Source organism: Salmo trutta, chromosome 12 (genome assembly GCF_901001165.1).
Source record: "Salmo trutta chromosome 12, fSalTru1.1, whole genome shotgun sequence".
Classification (NCBI taxonomy): domain Eukaryota; kingdom Metazoa; phylum Chordata; class Actinopteri; order Salmoniformes; family Salmonidae; genus Salmo; species Salmo trutta.
The window spans coordinates 15,693,937-15,718,589 of NC_042968.1; the positions used below are offsets into that span (position 1 = coordinate 15,693,937).

A 24,653-nucleotide genomic window follows, 5' to 3' on the forward strand; every position below is an offset into this window, starting at 1 on the left:
TGATCTTACAACATGTCTCCGTACATCTCCGTTTCAGGCTTACTAACATAGAGAGAGACTGACGACCACCAAGCCTGCTCGGAGACACAAAGTAATTAGTTGTGCGATATCACGTGATGAATGCACGACACAAATGAGACAGCCATGTCTCTTGCTTGGCCATGAACAGCTGTCTATATATTTGTATTCACTGTATATTTTTGTGCATCTGAAAAGGTCTGTTTTGAATTCCTGCACAGACGCTGCATGATAAATGTACACGACTACACAGACAGACCTACAATAAATGCCATAATGCATTAAACATACCTTCACCTGACATTTTCAGAGTAGGAAACCATAAATAACTTTTCAATATTCAAATCCCAGGGCACTGTTTGTTTGGATGTGTGGCCTATTAAGTGAAAGCTCCGGAGCAGCGGAATCCCAAACTGACCATGGAATTGTTATTTACACATAATAGGGACAATAAAATGAAGTGCCATAACAAAATGGATATATGTCCAAATCCTAACATGAGATACACACATGAAACTGGAAGTTTAAGTACTTTCCAGCTTGCTCTAATGTTTCCGTCTCGTGCACGCAGAGGACCAAAAACCTTGAATACATTTTGGATCCATTATTGTGCTATTAGCCCACAAAAAAAGCTTTTTGGTTTTTTTAACACAGTGACAGAAACCGCATCGGTAACTACAGCCTGTAAACAACATTCACATGTCAGTCCAAACACCTTATAGAGGTGTAAATGTATGTCTTTATTGGGTATGTCATTTTTGACAGGTGTTCAAGAGCAGAAAAACTCAAGCAAATCAACATATACTCATATATTTAATGATACCTGCTATAATCCACAAGTCTAATAGCGTCATTCCATTGATTGAATAGAATCTCCTAATTATACTTTCCACCTGTCTTGGTAAAAATACAATATCAAGAGCAACCAGAATACAAAGAAGTGTTGGTCAATGACAGCATTGATAGACTACTATGTACAATGTTAAAATGGTAATGTTAACGTGTAATATGGTATATAAACAGAATACAAGACTAGACCTGTTCTGCATTTGTTCATGTTTCTAAATCCTTTCTCTTAAGTGTTTTACTGTAGGCGTGTGCTGCAACGGAGTGTGTGGGGGGCCATAGTGGGACATCATCACAGGGATGTCTGATAGAAACCGTACGCTCAACTGGAAACAATAGCTCACTCTTTGAGAGGTAGGTAGAGGCGGCATTTCGGCACTCTGTCTATCTGTAATGCCAAGCTACACCTACCAGTGTAATGTATCACAATGATAGGTTTTTACAACAGTAGTTTCTTCTTTACAGTCACTCTCTGCCGCAACACACTCAATTTGAACAAATCAAAAGTATGATCTGGATTCGTATAAAAAAACGATATATGAGTTCCTGGAATTTCACAAATACAGCAACAATTCAAACACAGTACTAAAGCCCCTTTCATTAAAAAAGAGAAGAATCAAAATACAATCAATGAAAACAAGTACAGTTCTCTATAGCTAAAACCATGCATCAGTGGGTTAATTGTCATGTGCATTCTTCTTACAAAGCTACAGATAACCTATTTGGCATCTGACCAGTGTTGGTAGTTGAAAAAGAAATATCCAATGTAAGTTTCATTCTGGAAAGCACCTCCTTGAAAATAAATGGCAGTTCTGCCAACTAAGCTTTATGTTTTCTTGTGAGACAAATACAGAAATGAAGGACGAGGACGCAAACTGACTTTGACGGTATTTAGAGGCGGTAACGCTCTGGGTTCTGACAGCCTCTTTATGTTGAGTGACTACTTGACGGAGACTAACGTGTGCAAACAAACAAGACCTGGCTTCTCCCCTCTCTCTAGTCTCTCGATAATATTACACTATGCAGATGTGCTCAGAGGATCACATTGTTTTCAACCTGGCACAAAGAGGCAGAGAGAAGAAGAAAAACAACACTATAATGGTCCTAGTGAGTCACTGGCTGGGCTGCCATGTCTTCCTCCCAGACAGCATGCATGAATGCACAATTTTTTTTACTTGTTGGATTGCAGTTCAGCCCAGACTCGTCTGGGACCACTAATTTCAGCACAAGCTCCATTTCACACCTTATTTAAAACTAAACCAAGCCACTCTGCTTACAGCTGTGAGTAACGTACTCACAGTGTCCAAGATGTTTACTATTTCATGGACAAAAGCCTCAGTAAGGCTGTCAGAGTAGAAATACGAGCAGTGGGGTTGGTCTGGGAGAGAAGGTTATGGATAATATAGAAGGAAAACAACAATGGAGACTGTGGGAGACTGGAGTGTTGAGTTTGGTATGGGTTTTCAGTTTGTGTGCTTGTGTAAATATCCCCATGTTCTCTTCAGTGCCACTGGAACCCTTGTTCACTCTGGGCCCAGGAACCCAAAAACAGCACAAACAAAACAACAGCAACAACAATAACAAAATGAATTCCATTCACATTTCAATGGAACAGCACTGTCCTGGAGGACTCACCCTGGCTGGGCAGCCTTCCCACGTCCGATCAGGACCTTCAGGATGGACACAGAAAAACAACACAATGAGACGGGTGTTCATAACACAGAGAGACAGAGAGGTTAGTGTACCTGTCCACACATTCTTAATAAAGGCCTTTTCTGTAGACCGAGGCAATGTAATTATAGTAAACTTAAACTGAAGCTAAAGCGAAAACAAATCATGAAAAACTTTTTAGAAACGGAAATAAAATAATTTATAAACCTGTTTGAAAAACTAAAACGATTGTCTTTGACACCAAAATGAACTAAAAGAAAAGAAAGAAATCCTGAATTGTTTTCAGTTAAATTTTTTCCCCTAAACTTTGGACAGAAATCGAATTTCTGTCCATTTCTGTTCATGCTTTTGAAGTGTTTTAAAGCTACTGAACCAGACGGGTAAATGCTGCCAGGAGATGGGTAAGTTTCAAATAGGTCTAATTTGTGCATTTCTGTCACTGGCTATCACTAGCTAACAGGGAATTTATTTTGGCTAAGTAGCTAATATGATTCTTCTTTAGGAACGGACATGCCGAAATGTCAGATGGGGTGGTGCATTTTTAGCCCAGTGGGCCTGTCTAACTTTGTTGTTGCGCAAAATCATCATCATTATCTGGCTAATAATGGGGGCCTTAAAGAAATAAAATGGTCTGGTGAGGGGGCCTCAAGTGAAAAAAATGCCTGGTGTATCAGGGCCGATTTTTGGTCCCAGTATGCCCCTGTTCTTCTTATATGTACCACTAAAGTTAAAAAGCATTGGATTGGCGTAAACATGGGTGAGGGCGAGTTTCCTTCCACCATATTTTTTTTGCACCAGTCTCAGCGCTTTTCCATTTAAATCCAAGTCACATTGAGCTGGAGTTTAGAATTTAAACCTAACCTAACCTTTAACCTGATCAATCATCCCAAAAAACACACAACATTTTTTTTACAATCTCCTAGCCTCCCCACATGCTTTCTGTCCCTATCACAAAAACGATAACTGAAACAAAACAATAAAAAAACGAAATAGCAGGTTTTGTAACGGGTTTCGTCGGAAGGAGTGGACCAAAGCGCAGCGTGATTTTATTCTCAAAAAGCGAAAAACAAAAGCGCACAGTTCTGTCAGGTACAGATACAAAACAACTACTAAAGGCTGCCTAAGTATGATTCCCAATCAGAGACAACGATAGACAGCTGCCTCTGATTGGAAACCATACTTGGCCAAAACAAAGAAATAGAATGCATAGAATGCCCACCCCACACCCTGACCTAACCAAATAGAGAAAAAACACGGCTCTCTAAGGTCAGGGCATGACTGTACCCCCTCCAAAGGTGCGGACTCCCGGCCGCAAACCTGAACCTATAGGGGAGGGTCCGGGTGGGCATCTAATCTTGGTGGCGGCTCCGGTTCAGGGCGTAGTCCCTGCTCCGCCAGCTGATCCTTCCGCTTTTGTATCACCGGACCGTGGATCGTCATCGGAGGAACTGGACCGTGGATCATCGCCAGAGGCTCTGAACTGCGAACCCCCGCTGGAGACTCCGGACTGCCGACCGCCGCTGGAGACTCCGAATTGCCGACCGCCGCTGGAGACTCCGGACTGCAGACCGCCGCTGGAGACTCCGGACTGGGGAAAATCACTGGCGGCTCCGGACTGGGGGCCGTCGCTGGAGGCTCCGGACTGGGGGCCGTCGCTGGCGGCTCCGGACTGGGGGCCGTCGCTGGAGGCTCCGGACTGGGGGCCGTCGCTGGAGGCTCCGGACTGTAGGCCGTCTCAGGAGGTTCCGGACTGTAGGCCGTCTCAGGAGGTTTCGGACTGTAGGCCGTCTCAGGAGGTTCCCGGACTGTAGGCCGTCTCAGGAGGTTCCCGGGCTGTAGGCCGTCTCAGGAGGTTCCGGACTGTGGGCCGTCTCAAGAGGTTCCGGACTGTGGGCCGTCTCAAGAGGTTCCGGACTGTGGGCCGTCTCAAGAGGTTCCGGACTGTGAAACGTCGCCGGAAGCTCCGGACTGTGAAACGTCGCCGGAAGCTCTGGACTGGGAACTGTCGCCGGAAGCTCTGGACTGGGAAGGCACACTGGAGGCCTGATGCGTGGAGCTGGCACAGGTGGCGCCAGACTGGTAACACGCACATCAGGGCGAGTACGGAGAGCAGGAACAGGACACACCGGACTGGGCAGGCGGACTGAAGGCCTAGTGCGTGGAGCCGGGACAGGTGGTACCAGACTGGTGATACACATTTCAGGGCGAATGCGAGGAGCAGGCACAGGACGTACCGGGCTGTTGAGACGTACTGGAGACCTGGTGCATATAGCCGGTATCAATTGTTCCGGAACTTCAACACACTTCTCAGGACTAGTACGGGGAGCTGACAGGTGGAACCAAACTGAGAACATGTTCCTTTGGGAAAAATTAGTGCATCCTCCACCAACTCAACAACTCTCCGATTTCTCTCTTCTCCAAATTCTCCCTCTTCTCCCGGATTGGCTCTGGTTCACTTCTCGGCTCCGCCGACTGCTCCATGTGCCCCCCCCAAAAAATGTATTGGTATTTCTGTGGCCTTCCTTCCCGACTCTTTTCTCCTGCCACTATTTCATCCCAAGCCTCGGATATACTCCTCCTAATCTCCTCATAAGACCAGGATGCCATTACCTCCTGGATACACTGCTTGGTCCTGTGTTGGTGGGTAGTTCTGTAACGGGTTTCGTCGGAAGGAGTGGAACAAAGCGCAGCGTGGTAAGTGTTCATGATTTTATTCTCAAAAAGGGAAAAACGAAAGCGCACAGTTCTGTCAGGTACAGATACAAAACAGAAAACAACTACCCACAAACACAGGTGGGAAAAAGGCCGCCTAAGTATGATTCCCAATCAGAGACAACGATAGACAGCTGCCTCTGATTGGAAACCATACTCGGCCAAAACAAAGAAATAGAATGCATAGAATGCCCACCCCACACCCTGAACTAACCAAATAGAGGTAAAACACGGCTCTCTAAGGTCAGGGCGTGACATGTTTGTTGTTAGTTATTCACAATTAGGACATACACATAGGGTATATACTGTCATTATACGTTTCTATATCCTTCCAATGTCAAATAAAGGGTCAGCTGGTTTTCTGAATGCTTTAGCCCACTCACCATTTAATTATCTGTGTACTCCCTATATACTCCATAGAACTAGAGGTGATTTACCACCTCACTTGTACATTTTCATTGCTCAGATAAAGTATGCTCTAAAGCTGAGTCTCTTTCATAAAAAGAGATGGATTTAGCAGTAATTCGGAGTGTAATAATGCACTTCCTAATCAACCCATTGAAAGTACCAGTAGCCTTACTGCTCCTTATGAGAGGCAGTATAAAACAGTCAGTAATCATTCATCTTGGTGACATTGATGAACATGATTCACAGAATCATTTGGTAATGACCTAAAAAACATTATATCAGGTAGTTTGGCATAATAATGAGAGCTTGCCTTTTGACTAGTGTCATAAAAGAGACGTTGCTGTACTCACTGAGATATCTTGCAGTTGGTTGTTGTGACGAAGCGTCCCGTGTAGTGGATATTACACCTCACCACATTGTTGGTGAAGTCAGACTCCAAGATAAGGTACTTGGGGTTGACCTGGAGCTGCGAGGCAGAGGAGGACACAAGACGATACCACTACAGCTAGGCAGGTAGGAATAAAACAATAACTTACACAGTACTTTTATCAGTGGAATTCTGGCAGAGACCGGACGGAGAATCTTGACTTGAGATTCTGTATGTGTAAATAAAACATTTGAAGTGCTGCTTAAATCATCTGTTGGTGTCAATGGGGAATTGATGAGGAATTCAGATAACTATATGTATGCTGTAGGCTAATTTATGTGCTCTCTGACAACTGGAGTTACATGGCAAATGGTCCAGGAACAAAGGCCAATACCCAAGGACTAGTCAGCTCTTCTCCTTCTGAGGGGCCAAGGTTGTATCTCTGTTATCTCTGTTACAGTATCCAGAGCACCGGATATTGAATGTGATAGAATAATACTATAGTATCCACGTATGGTTTCTATCTGAGACTTGTTCACTGAGAATAACTCTGATGCTATCTGTATGTATGTATGATCTCTGTGGTTACTGTTCACTGAGAATAACTCTGATGCTATCTATATGTATGTATGATCTCTGTGGTTACTGTTCACTGAAGATAACTCTGATGCTATCTATATGTATGTATGATCTCTGCGGTTACTGTTCACTGAAGATAACTCTGATGCTATCTATATGTATGTATGATCTCTGCGGTTACTGTTCACTGAAGATAACTCTGATGCTATCTATATGTATGTATGATCTCTGCGGTTACTGTTCACTGAAGATAACTCTGATGCTATCTATATGTGTGTATGATCTCTGCGGTTACTGTTCACTGAAGATAACTCTGATGCTATCTATATGTGTGTATGATCTATGCGGTTACTGTTCACTGAAGATAACTCTGATGCTATCTATATGTATGTATGATCTCTGCGGTTACTGTTCACTGAAGATAACTCTGATGCTATCTATATGTATGTATGATCTCTGTGGTTACTGTTCACTGAAGATAACTCTGATGCTATCTATATGTGTGTATGATCTCTGTGGTTACTGTTCACTGAAGATAACTCTGATGCTATCTATATGTGTGTATGATCTCTGTGGTTACTGTTCACTGAAGATAACTCTGATGCTATCTATATGTGTGTATGATCTCTGTGGTTACTGTTCACTGAAGATAACTGTGATGCTATCTATATGTATGTATGATCTCTGTGGTTACTGTTCACTGAAGATAACTCTGATGCTATCTATATGTATGTATGATCTCTGTGGTTACTGTTCACTGAAGATAACTCTGATGCTATCTATATGTGTGTATGATCTCTGCGGTTACTTGTATCTGTATAACGGTGAACTCTGAATTACTATATGCAAAAATATCTCAGGAATTCTGTCTTATTTACACTGCTGTCATCCCCCATACAAGCATTTAAATGATGTGACACCCTGTGGAGATTGGGCCTGGGAGTGTTCAGGTTACTGTAAACTTGATATTATTTGATTGGTCAATGGTGGTTGGTTTTGGGTTGAAAGGTTACACCTTCAGATGTTATAAATGGAATGAAATGCCTTTGATCTCTCTCTTATCCTGTATCCAGCCCATGCCCAAAACATTGTCAAAGACTCCAGTCACCCAAGTCATAGACTGTTCTCTCTGCTACCACACGGCAATGCTTTGTAACTTAAGCTTTATGGCTTGTAGGTGAATCCATTCATTGTACAATATTAATTAAATACCTGCCTTTGATATAGACAATTCTCAGACCAATTCTTGCTAGTCAATGTTAACGCGTTGCTTAATGCTTGCTTGTTTATTTGAATTATCTTTATGGAGTCAGAGAAACATTTGAATAGGCTAATTGTTTTTTCTTCTTACGAGTCGTCCCTCATTGAAACACTTGAGGTCAACACAGACAGGCAGAGAGCGATGGGACTGAATTGCAGTCAAAAAGAGTAGATCGGTATGAGCCACAGTCTAGGAAACGTAATGTTTTATAGCTTAAGGCAACTTTCCAAATGTAAAACTTTCAGATACATTTTTCCCAGTAACCTGGACGGGCGCACCTTTTCCTATGGAATGTTGCCTTTGGAATGCCGCCTTCCTGGAAGATTACCAAGTACACGTCAGAACTTTCCTCTGCTCTTAGTCTCACCTTTAGTATGTAGTTCCCAGGTTGGATGTCTGTTATATCGATCCACTGGCAATCAATATCAGCGTTATACGTATCGTAGCAGCCCGGACTCAGACCCTGGAGGAACATAGAGGAGAGTTATTCATATGGATCATTAACAGACTATGCTTATAGCTCAGCACCAGAGAGACGTGCCTGCACCATCTCTGACTCATCGAAAGACTGAGTGGGGTGGAAGAACTGTTAAACAAGAGACATGTTGGGGTTGCTAGCTGAACTCAGATGATGATACCTTGTTGCAGTACCTGCTGCAAGACCATGACACCGGCTTGCCTTCGGACAAATGAATGATGCCATGCCAAGTGTATTGGCAAATCTACCTTAGTGAGAGATGTGCTGGTGTATCTACCTGAGTGTGAGATGTGCAGGCATAACGCTTCAGGTGACCAAAGTCACAGGTGGTGTCCTCCAGACAGAAGCTGGCCTTGTGTCCCTCAGCCACCTTCCTTCCTGTGGTGACCTCCAGCAGGTCATAGTGGCTGAACTCATCCATACTGTGGTAGTGTCTGTGGGTAGACAGAAGGGCAAATAGGTGGTCGGTAGTGCAACAAGAGGGGAATAAATGTGCACTTTTACCATATTCAAATGAATTTGCGACAGGTAAAAAGCGTCTGTGTGTTGCGCAGGAGAGAGAGGAGGCATGGCACAGGGTGGTCAGCAGGGGATCAAAGAAGAGTCCAATTTTAACATTTTTAAATTCAGTTAATGACAGGTACAACAACCCATACTAGAGACGTGCTCAATTTGCATAAAGGATAATTACATGATAATCAGTAAACCAACACATAGCAAACTGTTTACTGCAGGCCACCATCCAAAGTCTTTAAATTAGATGTGCTTGTTTATTTGAACAGCCCATTGCCCTCACCTGTCAACACTTCAACTCGGTGCAGCTTGACTGAGCATATCCCAACGTACCAAAGGAGACTAGAATGTAATTAATACTTACAACCATGCACTGATGAAGCAAGACATTAACAATCTATTGATGTATGGGGTCTCGTTAATTACTTTATATCAATCTGGAAAGTTTTAATCACTACCGCAAGATAAGTGAAGGATTGAGCATGTGTTCGTGTTGTGTGTGAATGCGTCTGTGTCAGTACGTGCGTTTGTGTATATATGTGTGTGTGTGTTTACACAGCTTTAACAGTGTTGGAATGCTGGATTTTGCCACTGCTAGCCTGGTTACCCATGAGAATAAATTATATCCTCAGAATGTGAAATGAGTTACACCACTCTGTATCTCAGTGTACTGCTGGTGCTGGTCCATCTGAAATCATTTACTCTAATAGCCTTGCACCATCTTGTAGCTGGGATGTGGACCAATGCCAAGTGTCAGACAGCGACCTGAGAGGGCTGGCTGTTTACTGTTGCCCTCTGCAGACCAGCATGTTGTGAATATCCTTTCCATACCAACTGTTAACACTGTGGTACTCAGATAAATCAGACAGATACTGTTACACTGTAAGGTTGAGAATACAAGTGACATACATGGGGGATTCCTTTAAATATGCATTAGAAACAGTGTTGCACAGTGAATAAGAAGGCTTCCTCTTTCTTATTCAGTCTCCTGCTGTTTGGAATAAATGGCAGCGTGGTAAATGTAAAACATATTGTATCTCGATTCCCAGATCCAGTAATGGCCTCGTATTTCAGCCAAGTTAAATTTCCTATGAAGATGTCATCTGAACTGTGAACACAGCGTCTAATGGCTGAAAAGCTGGAGTGCATTGTCAACCTATTCATCTCACAGGCACTTAAATGTATCCTAATCCTAATTATTGAAATGAATCACCCTTTCTTGCTATTTTTACTGAAAGTCACATTCCAGATTCCAGACACCAAGAATTTTGTCAGTGTTTGTTTTGGTGAATGTAGTGCAGGTGTGGTAAGAGCTGGAGCTGGTTCAGTCAGTAGGACTCAGACTGTATAAATAATAACCCAGTCTCCTTACCTCATGCTCCCTGTTTTAACATAGCTACAACTTTTTACTGGCGTAGTCATTAAAAGATTGAATGGAGGCTTGGAGGGAAAGGCAGACGGGTACTTTCCACCAATGGAGGAGGTGACAAATGGAAGAAGTAATTCGTTCCATAGCAGTTGGAGATGGTAAACAGCTCCTCTCAGGTGAGGAACAGTGTGTTTCCGCAGGCTTAAAGCTACACCATGTGATTCTCTAAGGGGGAATCTGCACCGACTACACAGGGAATCTGTAAACACAGAGGAATTGAAAGGGCTGTACACTGGGTATCCTGAGGGGGCAGCTCTCTGCAAAACACCCTCTGTATGTGGTGTGAGTGTGTGTTTGTGTGAGTGTGTGTGTGTGTGTGTTTGTGTGTATGTGTCTATGGGCTGGGGTTTGGAGGTGGGTGTTCAGTGCAATGGGGGTTTGAAATATGGGCATTATTTTTGTTCCCACGATAGACGTTTATTTAGATGGAAGCCTTGAGATTGTTATCTCTCTGTGAGAGTGGGACAGACAGGGAGACACTAGGCCTAGAGCTGTCTGGACTGGAGGGCCATTTCCCTCGTCTTGGAATCCTGGATCTCCCCTTGTGACTATGTCAACTAGAGAGATTTCACTTTTGGAAGGACACAGAGAGAAGGCTGGAATAAGACTGGCTTGTAATCCTAACATACAAAACATTCCAATCCCACTTTGCACTTTATACCTACGAGTAATTTTCCAGTTGTGTTAAAATGCAATACAAAGACTTCCAGGAGGCCAGGCAGGAGAAGGGGGGGAAATATTTAGTGGATGGTGTTTGCATTCCATACAGTCCAACCAGATTACAGGAAGCCCAGAAATGTGTCACATAACACCTGGGCAAACAGTAACCATGGCCTTTGACCTTAGAGGTAATGCTTGTGCTACATAAAAATAAAGAGAAGAAAAGAGGAGCACAATCTGAATATCTGCATGTACAGTGCCTTCGGAAAGTATTCAGACTCCTTGAGTTTTTCCAGATTTTGTCATGTTACAGCCTTATTCTAAAATGGATTTAAAAATAAAATAAATCAATCAACACACAATACCCCATAATGCCAAAGTGAAAACAGGTTTTTAGAAATGTTTGCAAATTTATAAAAAATAAAAAATAGAAATACCTTATTTACATAAGTATTCAGACCCTTCGCTATGAGACTCAAAATTGAGCTCAGGTGCATCCTGTTTCCATTGATCATCCTTGAGATGTTTCTACAACTTGATTGGAGTCCACCTGTGGTAAATTTAATTGATTGGACATGATTTGGAAAGGCACACACCTGCCTATGTAAGGTCCCACAGTTGACAGTGCATGTCAGAGTAAATACCAAGTCATGAGGTCGGATTGTGTCGAGGCACAGATCTGGGGAAGGGTAGAGTTCCTCTGTGAAGATGGGAGAACCTTCCAGAAGGACGACCATGTCTGCAGCACTCCACTAATCAGGCCTTTATGGTAGTGTGGCCAGACAGAAGCCACTCCTCAGTAAAAGGCACATGACAGCCAGCTTGGAGTTTGCCAAAAGGCACCTAAAGACTCTCAGACCATGAGAAATAAGATTCTCTGGTCTGATGAAAACAAGATTCAACTCTTTGGCCTGAATGCCAAGTGTCACGTCTGGGAGGAAACCTGGCACCATTCCTAAGGTGACGCGTGGTGGTGGCAGCATCATGCTGTGGGCGTGTTTTTCAGGGGCAGGGACTGGGAGACTAGTCAGGATCGAGGGAAAGATGAACGGAGCAAAGTACAGCGAGATCCTTGATGAAAACCTGCTCCAGTGCACTCAGGACCTCAGACTGGGGCGAAGGTTCACCTTCCAACAGGACAACGTCCCTAGGCACACAGCCAAGACAACACAGGAGTGGCTTTGGGACAAGTCTCTGAATGCCCAGCAAGAGACCGGACTTGAACCCGATTGAACATGTCTGGAGAGACCTGAAAATAGCTGTGCAACAACGCTCCCCATCCAACCTGACAGAGCTTGAAAGGATCTGCAGAGAAGAATGGGAGAAACTCCCCAAATACAGGTGTGCCAAGCTTGTAGTGTCATACCCAAGAAGACTTGAGGCTGTAATCGCTGCCAAAGGTGCTTCAACAAAGTACTGAGTAAAGGGTCTAAATACTTATGTAAATGTGATATTTCTTATTAATATTTTTTTATAAATTAGTAAACATTTCTAAAAAAAACTGTTTTTGCTTTGTCATTATGGGGTATTGTGTGTAGATTTTGTGTAGATTGATGAAGAAAAACATCTATTTTAGGATGATGCTGTAACGTAACAAAATGTGAAAAAAGTCAAGGGGTCTGAATACTTTCTGAAGGCACTGTACATCATCCGGATTTTAACTGTGTACATCTATTGTACTGTTTGATCATTATTGATCACTCTATTGTGTAAATGGACAGAAATGTTATATTGAGATGTACATCATTTTTTATAGAGAAATCTGAATCTAATGATGCACACTGTATTTAAATTAAACAGAGTTCATGCTATCTGTTTGTCTCCATAAAACACTGATTCTAAGGTTTAATCCTAAACTTTCTGTACTGTATAACATTTGCTCAACACACACATTAAAATATGGATGGATTAAGGGGTCATATACTGACTACTCATTGTATTCAAATATTCCATTGGGGGGCAAAACGTAGGAGAGTGAAGTTGACTTGGCAAAGAGTTGTTCTTTTCTCAAAACAAGCACACTTGTTACTGTGTTCTGTGCTGTTCCACTTACACAAATCCATGTCATCATATAATACCAGGCACCAGGCCTATGATGCCAGGGCACAGATTGACAGGAACATTTATGGATTCTATTCCATTTCCATTGGCCAGTCAAATCGAGCTGTTGCATTGGCTAACTCCCGCCCTGGAAACCAATGTATAAACGAACAGTGATGTCACCAGGCATCATTTCCAATCTGCTAATGGGCAGTCAACATTCCATAGAGCTGAGGACAGTAAGTACAGCCTGAAACTTGTTGCACAAACCCAAGGAACACAGACATACTGTGAACAATAAAACCGTTGTGGAATGCAAGGTCATAGAGGAAGGGCAGGGCAGAGGGTGTCCAAAGATATCAGTGATGTCATGACATACTGTATTAAGTAAAGTCATGATTTCACCAAAAAGAGCAAATGTGAACGCACTGACCTCAGCTAACCAAACTAATACAAAGCGAATGAGCTAAACAGCCAACTTTAAATGTCACATGAAACAGCAAATCTGATTAACCCTGTAGAGCAAGGATCTTACCGTTTTTAGCATAGCAAGGTTGTGTACAATGGGCTCTTAACCAACCATGCTATTTTGTTTGTTTTTTCACATTGTTTGTAACTTATTTTGTACATAATGTTGCTGCTTCTGTCTCTATGACCAAAAATAGCTTCTGGACATCAGAACAGCGATTACTCACCTTGAATTGGACAAGTAATTTTTCTTTAATGTGCTGGACGAGAGGGATTTACTCCAGACACCCGAACAGGCCCTCATCCCCATCATTTGCAGGAGAAAGAGACTGAGGTTTCGCAGAAGGAGATCGGGGTGCCTTGTGAGGATCCAGTGACAAAAGGGCTAATCTGCCTTTGCCATCTGTACTATTAGCCAACGTACAATCGCTGGATAATAAAATGGACGAACTAGAAGCACGTATATCCTACCAACGAGACATTAAAACCTGTAATATTTTGTGTTTCACCAAGTCGTGGCTGAACGACGACATGAATAACATACAGCTGGCGGGTTATACACTGTACCGGCAGGATAGAACAGCAGCCTCTGGTATGACAAGGGGTGACGCTCTATGTATAGTTGTAAACAACAGCTGGTGCACGATATCTAAGGAAGTATCGAGGTTTTTCTCGCCTGAGGTAGAGTATCTCATGATAAGCTATAGACCACACTATCTACCTAGAGAGTTTTCATCTATATTCTTCGTAGCTGTCTATAGACCACCACAAACTGATGCTGGCACTAAGACCGCACTCAATGAGCTGTATACGGCCATAAGCAAATAGGAAAACGCTCATCCATAGGCGGCGCTCCTAGTGGCCTGGGACTTTAATGCAGGGAAACATAAACATTTGAGTATCATAAACCCATAGCATATACTGTATGGGTTTGGGGAAACACTGGTTACTCACTGATGGCAGCTGTGCCACTCCCAGGTGTGTCGGGGTCGGTTGGGCATGAAGTCAGCCGTCCCCTGGTTCTTAACCCTCTGTGGGAAGCGAAGCAGGACTCTGACGTCATAGTCTGTAGTCTCAGCGGTGTAGGCAGTGCTGTGGGGAGACAAACACAAAGTATGGAATAGCAGTGAGTGAAGGGAAGTACAGATGGCTACAGCGAACACGTCTCCCAAGGGTTGTCCCGATGAGTTTCTGATACCTCAGGCTCACAATGTGTTCCTGCAACAAGACAGAATTGAGCGGGCCTGGAAAAGCTGGAGGGAAAAAATATGTTAAATAAATAATTCACACTACAGATTACTGTGATTAATCTCCATAGCATACTGCACACGTTTTCAGTCTTGTAGCAAGAAAAGCTTTGAAGTGGACAGGCATACACTGTGTAGAGAAGTCCAGTATGAACACATTTTTTAGAATTGTTTTAATAATAACCTGCATTCCAAAGTATCAGTAAAAATCTTTGTAATTCATCTTATGGCTGGTGTTGACATTGGAGTGTATAGCACATTATACAAGGCTATCTGTCCATGATTGCTGATAACACAGACAGGATATGAGAGGGCTTCGAGGAATGGCTGTGCTTGAGACAGGAAGGAGGGCAAACAGGAGAGCCAGTGGGACAACAAAGTTCATCGCCATCATTTAAATGCTCTGCAGCCTGGGCAATTGTACCGTACCCATCTAACCCTGGGGCCAAAGTCAGAGGCCCATTATGTGTGCTGCGACTGCAGACCAAACCACTCAGAGAACCATTTACTGACAGTCCAGGTTACATAGGCAAGCCTTAGGCTGCATTTACACAGGCAGCCCAAATCTGATCTTTTAACCAATTATTGGCAAAAGACATGATCTGATTGCTCAAAAGACCAATTAGTGGCAACATATCCGAATTGTATAAATGCAGCCTTAGTGACAGGCCTAGGTGACCAGATTTCAGGTTATTGATGTTGCACTGTGAACTGGGTTCCAAACGTTATATACTGCAGCTTAGATAAGGAGTACATTTACTAAGCAGGTAGATAAAACAGTCTGGAGCTGAGACATTATATGCTAATATTCACCGATAGGCACATGGAATCTTTCAATCTGCTCTAACTGGAGGAGACTGATTGTCCATCAGCATGTGTATACTGGCTTACAAAAACTGGTGGTAATCTTTCATGCCATTAAAGTGTGCAGAGTGAGTACTAACAACACTATGTGTGTTCTCCTCATCCAAAGCAAATACAGACACTTATTAAAACACTTGAAAGGTTTAAAATGGTCTCTTACCTTGCCAAGCATTTCTCCTCGGCAGCACAGCGGAGAGAGTACATGTGAGCCCTCTGGATATACGTGGAGGCCTGCACATAGTTGGGATCAGGAACCAGGTCTGGCAAACCTAGAACAATACACTTGGCTCAACACATAGTGTCCTTCAACAGGAATTGATTCAATCATGTTAGTATCAATACCTTGATGCCAATGTCAACTTTTACAGGTCTGCTTCCTCCCTTGACAGAATATAGAGTATTGCTGTGGTGCACCGACCAGTGAGGTCATTCCTCAAATAAAACAGCACAGTTTTACACCTGTTTATCAGCTATATTTCATTCCCCTGCGTTGTGTTATAGTAAGGACTTTGATACAGATGCAGTAGAAGTTCCCGCTTTTAATGACGTGCAGCTTATAAAGCCTTCCTAAACACTACATACATGTGTTAAATAATTTATAATCGTATTTCATGCTTTATAAATGCTTCATAAATGTGGCATAACTGCGTGACATAACCACCAATGTCAAATGTGACATAACCCACTGTCAAATATGACATAACCTTGTGCTTTATAAAGGGTGCTATAAGCACTACTTAATAAAGGCCTTATAAATCATATTAAACTGAGGCTTCACAAAGCATTTATAAACCTGTCGTCATACATCTTGGTAGAGCATCGCAACGGCAGGATATTGGGTTTGATTCCCAGGACCACCCATACGTAAACATTTATTCACGCATGACTGTAAGTCGCTTTGGATAAAAGCGTCTGCTAAATGTTATATATTAATTCACTAAAACATTTCCAGGATGGCCCAACCTCTTTCCCTCTTGGGTGCATAGTCAATATTGGACCTGAACTCAACTTTCCCCAAAATGCTGTGCTGCAGGACACACGCTCTAATGTGCAAAACACGTTGGATAGGGCCTTTAAAAAACATTTGTTTTTGTTTTTGTTTTTCCAGGTTTCGGATTTCCCCCATTTCTTCTGGTTTACCCCAGTTTTGTCACACTTTTTTTATAGAAAAACAACCAAATTGGATTTTCTGTGTTCACAACAATGCTTAAACCACATTAGGGGATGACTTTTGAGGTCTGGAAAAAATCTAAGAAACTTTTGAGTGTTGTTTGGTTAGCAGGTTTTCTGTTGTGCAGTAAACACATATGTAATGTGATTTGGCCGACAATGGAATTAGTTGAGTAAAAGGCCAGCAACACCGTATTATTCAGAGCCCCATGAAATGACACCATCGATACATTCAGGAGACCCTACAATACTTTTACTCCGGCACGCAGAATACTTCTTGCTCTAAGCCAATATGTATTCCATATACAGTGATTCGAATTAGAGGCATTTATTTGACCTTGGAACATGTTTTAAAACCCAAATTTAATGCAAATGTCACTTAAATATGAACAAATAAGAATCATTGTTAATGTTTAGACAATTATTTTTCATATATCGTTAATGGTTATTGACACTTTTCTACTATTACGTTGGGTACTTTTATTTAAAATATTTCTGAAATTCCGTGACATGGAAGTACTTTTTTAGTGTTGCCGACAAGACACTGATCATATTATGAGTTTAAATGCCCACTTCTGCTGCCGAGTGAACAGCGATAGGATATTTTCTCCAAATGATTTCTGAGGGACTACACACATGCGGCTATTCTGTGATGAGCGGTTAACAAAGAAACAGGTCCGTCTATATGCTTAATTTAGAGTTATTTATGCAACTTTAGTTGTGATACAAACATTGGGCTATATGTTAGAATTTCTTTTGTATTTTACCCCCTTTTTCTCCTCTCATTGCTGCAATTCCCCAACAGGCTCGGGAGGCGAAGCTCGAGTCATGCGTCCTCCAAAACATGACCCGCCAAACCGCGCTTCCTAACACCCGCCAGCTTAACCCAGCCGCACCAACGTGTCGGAGGAAACAACTGACGACCAGGGTCAGCCTGCAAGTGCCCGGCCAGCCACAAGGAGTTGCTAGAGTGAATTGAGCCAAGTAAAGCCCCCCCGGCCAAATTCTCCCCTAACCCGGACGACGCTGGGCCTATTGTGCGCCGCCCTATGGGACTCCCATCACGGCCGGTTGTGATACAGCCCAGGATCGAACCTGGGTCTGTAGTGCGATGCAGTGCCTTAGACCGCTGTGCCACTCGGGAGACCTATATGTTTATGATGATGAATGGCATGAGCTCTAGTTTGTTTCTTGCGCAGGCTGCAAACATTTCATCAGTCTCTCATTCACAATTTGACAAGCACTTGATAATGCCTCAAATTCCCTGGCAGCATCCCCCTTGTGTGGCTGTAATACCCCCTAAAAACATCCAGGTCTTTTGTGGCCAGTGGCCGTTGTACCCTTGGGCTGAATATAATCATTATAATTCCCTTCTCCCGGCTGCGTCCTTCGAAGCACCTCTCAATTCCATGGTTCTCTCAGATATCTCAAATATTATTAACCAATGCCTGTCACATGATCTGTTCCTTCTCACAGGCATCTCAGTGCCTGTAGGCTACAAGTGAAGACAGACACATCGGGGACGCAACTGAATTCCGAGGCACATATTGGAATAACTGTCCACATTTACTTTTCGTCAGCCAACAAGATGAGTAGGCCTAACAAACAGCAGAAGCACTAGCCTATGTCAATCTACTATCCCCCATAGTACAAAAGTTGACCTGTTCTATTGCATTTTTATAGTGAAAGTTATCTTCCCCAAACTTGAAACTCACGCGCAGCCTATGCCAGTTAGGCTCTACACCGGTTATAAAGCAAATTAATGGGCTTCATTTTAAGAAGTTATTTGGCCACTTTAGTTGTGATTCAAACCTTGTGATACAAAACATATAGGCCCATGGGCTAGGCTACATGACGTGTGCAAATTCTGATTTTAGAGGGTAAGTCATCTTTAATATTGCAGATAGACTGTGGCTTCCATCAATGTAATTGTCTGCATCATTTCCGTTCCCCCATATATTTGTTTTGTAAATATATATATATATATATATATATATATATATATATATATATATATATATATATATATATATATATATATACAGTACCAGTCAAAAGTTTGGACACACCTACTCATTCAAGGGTTTCTATTTATTTGTACTATTTTTTACATTGTCGAATAATAGTAATAGTAATAGTAATATTTAAGACATCAAAACTATGAAATAACTCATATGGAATCACGTAGTAAGCAAAAAAGTGTTAAACACAGGGAATGAGATTAGGTGTAATGTCAATAACATGACATCACTTTAGAGTGTATGCCATCCTTCAGCACAACATGTCACCCTTTATAAAGCATGATTACATCATATTCGACATAGTGGGTAATGTCACAGTTGACAATGGTGATCATTTTATGTAGCGCTTATGAAGGCTTTATGAAGCCTTTAGAAGCTGAACGTCATTTAAACAGGGACCGAAGATTTAGTGTAGAGTTATGACCACAAGTTACATATGGTGGCACATTCAGATAGGTGGGCCCTGTGGTCAGTAGTCAAGAATCACTAACTACAGTACATTCCAGATGATCATCTCAGCAGGATTAGTACTCCCTCCCTACAGGTCATTATAGATTCTGATCTAGGTGTATACAAAAAAGCTAATCATGCCAAGAAAATAAAATGGAGTATACATGAATGAGTCATTCATTCTTTAAAAAATTCTTCCCTCAAAACCTGAATGTGAAAGTGAAAACATGGTTGGTACACACAGGGAGATAATTATGCTAAAACACTGGGGCTTCCTTATATGATGTGATGTTTCATGACACTAATCCTAATTTGAACCTGTCATTCCATGTTAACCTTTGGCATGAAAAATACATTCAGACTATTCTTATCTGGAGGGGATAACGCTAAGCATTAGGAGAATCAACTTCATCAACTAGACTTGCAATTCTGTTCTGCTACAGTAGCCAACGTTTATATTTATTTTTTGTTGTAGGCTCCTAGTAATCAAAAATGGAAAGATATTTCACATTAATGCAAGAAAATGAGCGAGATGGAGGGAGAGAGACAGAGAGAGAAAGAGAGACAGAGCAGCATGCTAAGGTAAAACAACAATGATCTCACACCCTGCTGTTCCTAAACTGGGCCAGCAACTGACTCTGTCAGAGAAACAGAAGAATAAATAAAAAAGCAGGCCTGAGTTGTCAGAGCTAATGTGTGTCCCATTTCCAGTAAAGGGCATGCCAGAAAGGGTCACTGGGATACCTTATCACCACCCTCTTCCCTCCCCCTTTACCTCAACCTCAAAGGCCAGACATCCACTTAAATGTGAACCAGTTGGAGCAACATAAAGTCAATCCCAAGTTTTGACCTCTGGTACCATTCAAAAACTACCATCTGCTTCATTTTGGTTTCAGCAAAATTGACAAAACAGTAAAACAACCGAAGGCATATGGGGATATGATATTTAGCGTTGTGCTTTTCTTTTCCCACTCTGGCATCACTGTTGTTTACAGCAGGCCTTGGATACAGTTTGTTTATAGGAATTCTACAGAGAAAGCTTCCTATCTCCTCTGCCTGTTTAACGTCCAGGTGAGCCTTCCCCAGTTTAGACACAGGTTCAAGTGAGGGTTCTGTCTTTCCCAGCACTGTGTACACATCCTATTTGTCATCTCTCTCTGAAGCAGACTTACAGGCCACGGGAAGCTTCCTGGGGCAGACCATGTAAACACTGTAAGGCCTGTGTGAAATGCAGAGGTTTTCCATCCAGCAGCGGACTCGGCTCCCTCTTCTTTCGGCAAAGCCTTTGTTCTTTAGCCCCCTAATCTCCGGAAACTGGAAATTGGGTATTTTTTAGAGGGATAAAGTGTGTCTGAACCAAAGGCTGATCAGCCCTCGAAAGCATTTGACAAGGCTGTACATACTGTATCATATTCTAAGTGGGGGACTAGAGAAAAGATGTTGGATTTTGCCAGCTCTTTAATAATGTCTTTCCCTGAAAGTGTACAATACACAACATGCAAACACATCCCTTTTACGAAGTCAATGACATGTAATTTATTTTTTGAGAACAGCTCTTTCATTATAGTGGGTGCATGTGAGAATACGTGAGAGCTTAAGAGTGGTGAGAGAATAGAGTGCAATACAAATATTGCACTATATAATAGCCTGTGACGTTGCAGTCACAGCACTACGTGAACAAGACAAGTCCGAGCCTATTGCAACACACCAACACAGGCTCTTTCCACATCCCTCATTTATCTTGTTCCCATTAAGGACATTTGGCAATAAACAAGACAAGTTAGTACTTACCTCTATTGACAAGTCAATGAATTAACACTTCCCACTGGGCAAAAACTGGTTGAATCAACGTTGTTTCATATTAGTTGACAACTCAACCAAATATAAATCAAAACTAGACCTTGAACTGATGTCTGTGCCCAGTGGACTTTGGATAGTCCATGTGTAGATGCTCTACAGACTATCTAGAGACTATCACTAACATTTCAACTGACTATCTATTAAACCTAACCCTAATCCTAAACTTAACCCTTATCCTAAACCTAAACTTAACCCTTTCCCTAACTCTAGCCCTAACCCTTATTCTAAACCTAACCCTAACTGTAACCTAAGCAAGCAGTTGCTTATCAACAGATACTTTGTTGATAGTATGACCATCTGTAGAGCATCTACAGATGGACTAGCCAGACTATGCAAATAAAATGTGACCCTCAATACTTCTGTATCTAATCTGTCTTTGATTTGAATCCTATTCATTTAAGTGGGAACAAAGCGAACCGGTCTCCACATTTGAAGGTATGTCAGTTAAATTGGATCCCTTGCAGCCTGCCTTTGCTTCTATTGACTGTCAGCCCACTGGAAGAACTTCTATCACATTGATTAAATGGCGTGTGAGAAAGCTGAGGCATCTGCACACATGTTGGCTGCTTCTAGGACAGAGAAGAATGCTTCCACATTCCAGTGTCTTAATGAGTGAAACTGAGTTATGGAACTGAAGCACATGGCATAAAAAAAGCCTCATGCACAGCCTGGCCAGGCAGAGGAATAGAGATATGTGTAAGTCAATCTTCCATGCTCCCAACCAGAGGAGAGTTTCCCATCTGATGTCCCAGCCCCTCAGGCCATGGAGGCTCCAAGCAGCTAGAACAGAGAAAAGTCCCATACACGTGTTGGCGATTGCGTCACTTTTTGCCACACGGCTTCAGTTACTCTAAATAAATGTTTTCCACATTGCTAACTTTGGGCTCCAATAATAAAGTCGGTGTCCACCCCTTACCCTCGCCATACTCCCTAACCCGGCCCTGTGATTGGCTCTCAGAGTCTATCAATTACCTTTGGCTTTCAAGAAATTGTGTGTTTTGAATTACAAAACGACTCCTGGGCCTTTTGGCTTGGCCGCTGCATGTCTAAGAGCAGCTCATTGATGCTCCCTCCCTCCCTCTTCACCCTAGCTCATACTAAATATTTGTTTGATTTCCTGAGGCAATGGACCATTTGAAACAGGGACTTTCCACTTCTCCGTCCCCCCCTCCTCTCTCTCTCTCTGGGAGTGGTACAGGCAGCACCCCCCTCTCTCCCATCCTGCTCACCCAGGCCCCAGTCACCCTCCTCCAGCCAGCCCCAGCACCGAGGTCACCTCTATTCCCAGGTTCTACACCCAGATCTCCCCAAGAGCCAAGCCATTTTCAGCAGACTATTACTCCCCAAGCTATGGCACAGTGAGCCCTGTGTGTGCGCTCACCACATTGGCAGGCCTTTCTCAACACCTGGTTTCAATAACCCCTGTGAGTGGGGGGGAAAGATTAACCGTCCTTCAGTAGAGTTTGCTTTCGTTTGGCAAATTATAATTGAAAGACTTGAGCCAGTAAATAGCAATGCTATTCTGGTTATTTAAAAAGAGATTTCCATGTACTGTGTTTTGGGCCTGAGAGATGTGAAATGAAAGACCTCTAGAAAACAGTGTACTTCTCCAGCTGCAGAGGCACATAGCTGGGGAGACAGGTGGTAAGGGTTCTGCTCCCCCTGGGCCCACACTGTCCACCGCTGTCAGGAAATAGCAGAGGAGCAGAGGAAAGGAGCCACATTCCCTTCTTGTTTTCTCTCCTTCAACTGAGGAAAAGCTTGGATGTGACCCCACAAGTGCATCATCCACTTCACATGTGCACTACCATTAGGATCTGGCGGTTCCTTTGTGGTTCGCATGACTGTCTTGTACTGCTCACATCAAACAGACTATAAAGTTGACTAAATAGAAGATGACAAATCTCTCTAGTTTCTTTAGGACCACATACAGATAAGCTTTCATACTCTCCAAACGAAATACAGTACGTTCTGATGATTTAAAACATCTGGTTGGACAGTGGACAAAGAGCTGGCTTTGTTATAAGACATAAGACGTTGAACTGAATGACTTTGTGCATGTTAATTGCGCGTACCTCTCTGTTCCGGCCGGTAGACACTCCCGACGTTGACGCTGGGGTTCTCCACGGCTGTGTTGGGGTTTCTTCCTGGCACCACAGGCTGGAGGAAGGGAGGCTGTGGCTGCGCCTGGGGCCTACCGAACGGGGGGAACTGCTCGTACTGGGGGCTTCGTACTGGAGGCTGAGCGCCAGCCACTGTCCTGTCCGGGGCAGCGGGCACTGTGTCGGCAACGGCAGCAGGATCTTCTCCTCCATTGTAGAGGCTGTGTGTGTATCTGCGGTCCAGGCCATCTGAAAAGGGTGGCTGAGCAACCCGTGCTGGCACAGCAGGCATGGCAGGCACGGCAGGGTTGGGCCCGTAGCCATAGGACTGGTAGTAACGGTAGCCATCCTCACCATAGTCCTGCGGGGAGCGTGGAACCACAGGTGCCAGACCAGCACCAGTTCCATATCCGACTCCAGTGTATCCTCCACCGACACCAACATATCCTCTACCACCAGCACCATATCCTCCACCACCAGCACCATAGCCTCCACCTGTGGCCCTCTGGAAGGGTGGCTCCGCGTAGCCCCGACCTGCTCCCTCCACCACACTAGGATCATAGGGCAGGGGGTAGGGCTGCTGAGGGAAGGGGTATTGCGGGTAGGGTTGGACAGGGACGTTGTAGGTAGATGAGAAGGATGATGAGGACGACGAAGAGGACCCAGTGGATGGCCTGAAGCGGGGGTTGGTGGAGCCTGTCCCCACTGAGCCCTGGCGCCAGTTGTCGGGCACCTGTCCAAAGCCAAATGGATGTCTGGCCTGTCCTCTCACGGTCTCTGAGCCTCCCCTGGAGGGGGCCTGCCTGCGTACATTCCCACCTTGTGGTCTGCGGGGGGTTCGGGGGCGAGAGTCAGCCACCACCACTCTGTGACTTCTCTCCTGGTCTTGTGCTCCAGCAGGGACGTACTCAGCTCCACTGTTGAGGAGGCTGAACCTCCGGCCGTTGTTCTCCCACTGGATCATTTGTCTCCAGGGGGTGGCAGCGCCATCCTGCCCCACAGCCTGGTCCTGGGCCTGGGCCCATCCGGAGCCCAGTAGTACACATACCAAGCTCGTCACAACAAGAGGCAGCATCATCATGACACTAACCACGACTCACCACCACACAGAGAAAACAACGAACAGCCACTCAAACACGACCAACCACCTGTAGCCTATGTCAACACAGCATGAATCCTCTTCTGGGGGTATGGAGAAGCGCGTGGTGGGGGTGTGGAGAGGATAGTAGGAGGATATGCCAGTGGTTCTGTCCATTCGCTGCTCCTTACAGCTGGCTAGAGAGGCTAAGGATCAGTCTGTGTCCAGGAGCAGTCATATCCGGGAGGGGGGGAGTGGGCTTCAGAGGCCCCGCTGGTGGTGCTAGTGTCTGTTAGTGCTGTGAGAGAATGCCCTGTCTTCCTGGCTGTCTAGCTGCGCTGTGACTGTCAGTTGACTGAGCATTGCTCTCACTCAGCCTTCTGGAGAGGAGTGCCTGCGTGTGCGCCTCCA

General features: G+C 43.7%; 1 protein-coding gene across 1 annotated transcript; it reads right to left on the bottom strand.

The window, feature by feature from the left end:
* Window positions 1–734: 734 nt before the first annotated feature.
* Window positions 735–24,653, bottom strand: LOC115203009 (lysyl oxidase homolog 1). Its single transcript, XM_029767259.1, has 7 exons — window positions 23,138–24,653; window positions 15,722–15,830; window positions 14,405–14,542; window positions 8,618–8,774; window positions 8,230–8,325; window positions 6,006–6,121; window positions 735–2,534 (listed from the first exon to the last, which is right to left on the bottom strand). The coding sequence occupies exons 1-7, from the start codon at window positions 24,243–24,245 to the stop codon at window positions 2,528–2,530; spliced, it is 1,731 nt and encodes a 576-aa protein (XP_029623119.1). The 5' UTR covers window positions 24,246–24,653; the 3' UTR covers window positions 735–2,527.

Bases quoted from the DNA above. Each gene is read 5' to 3' on its own strand.
- LOC115203009 (XM_029767259.1), bottom strand. From the start codon at position 24,245: ATGATGATGCTGCCTCTTGTTGTGACGAGCTTGGTATGTGTACTACTG. The intron at 15,831-23,137 runs GTACGCGCAATT...GTATTGTTCTAG, and splicing joins CTACCGGCCGGAACAGAGAG to GTTTGCCAGACCTGGTTCCT. The intron at 8,326-8,617 runs GTAGATACACCA...ATGTTCCTCCAG, and splicing joins CCTGCACATCTCACACTCAG to GGTCTGAGTCCGGGCTGCTA.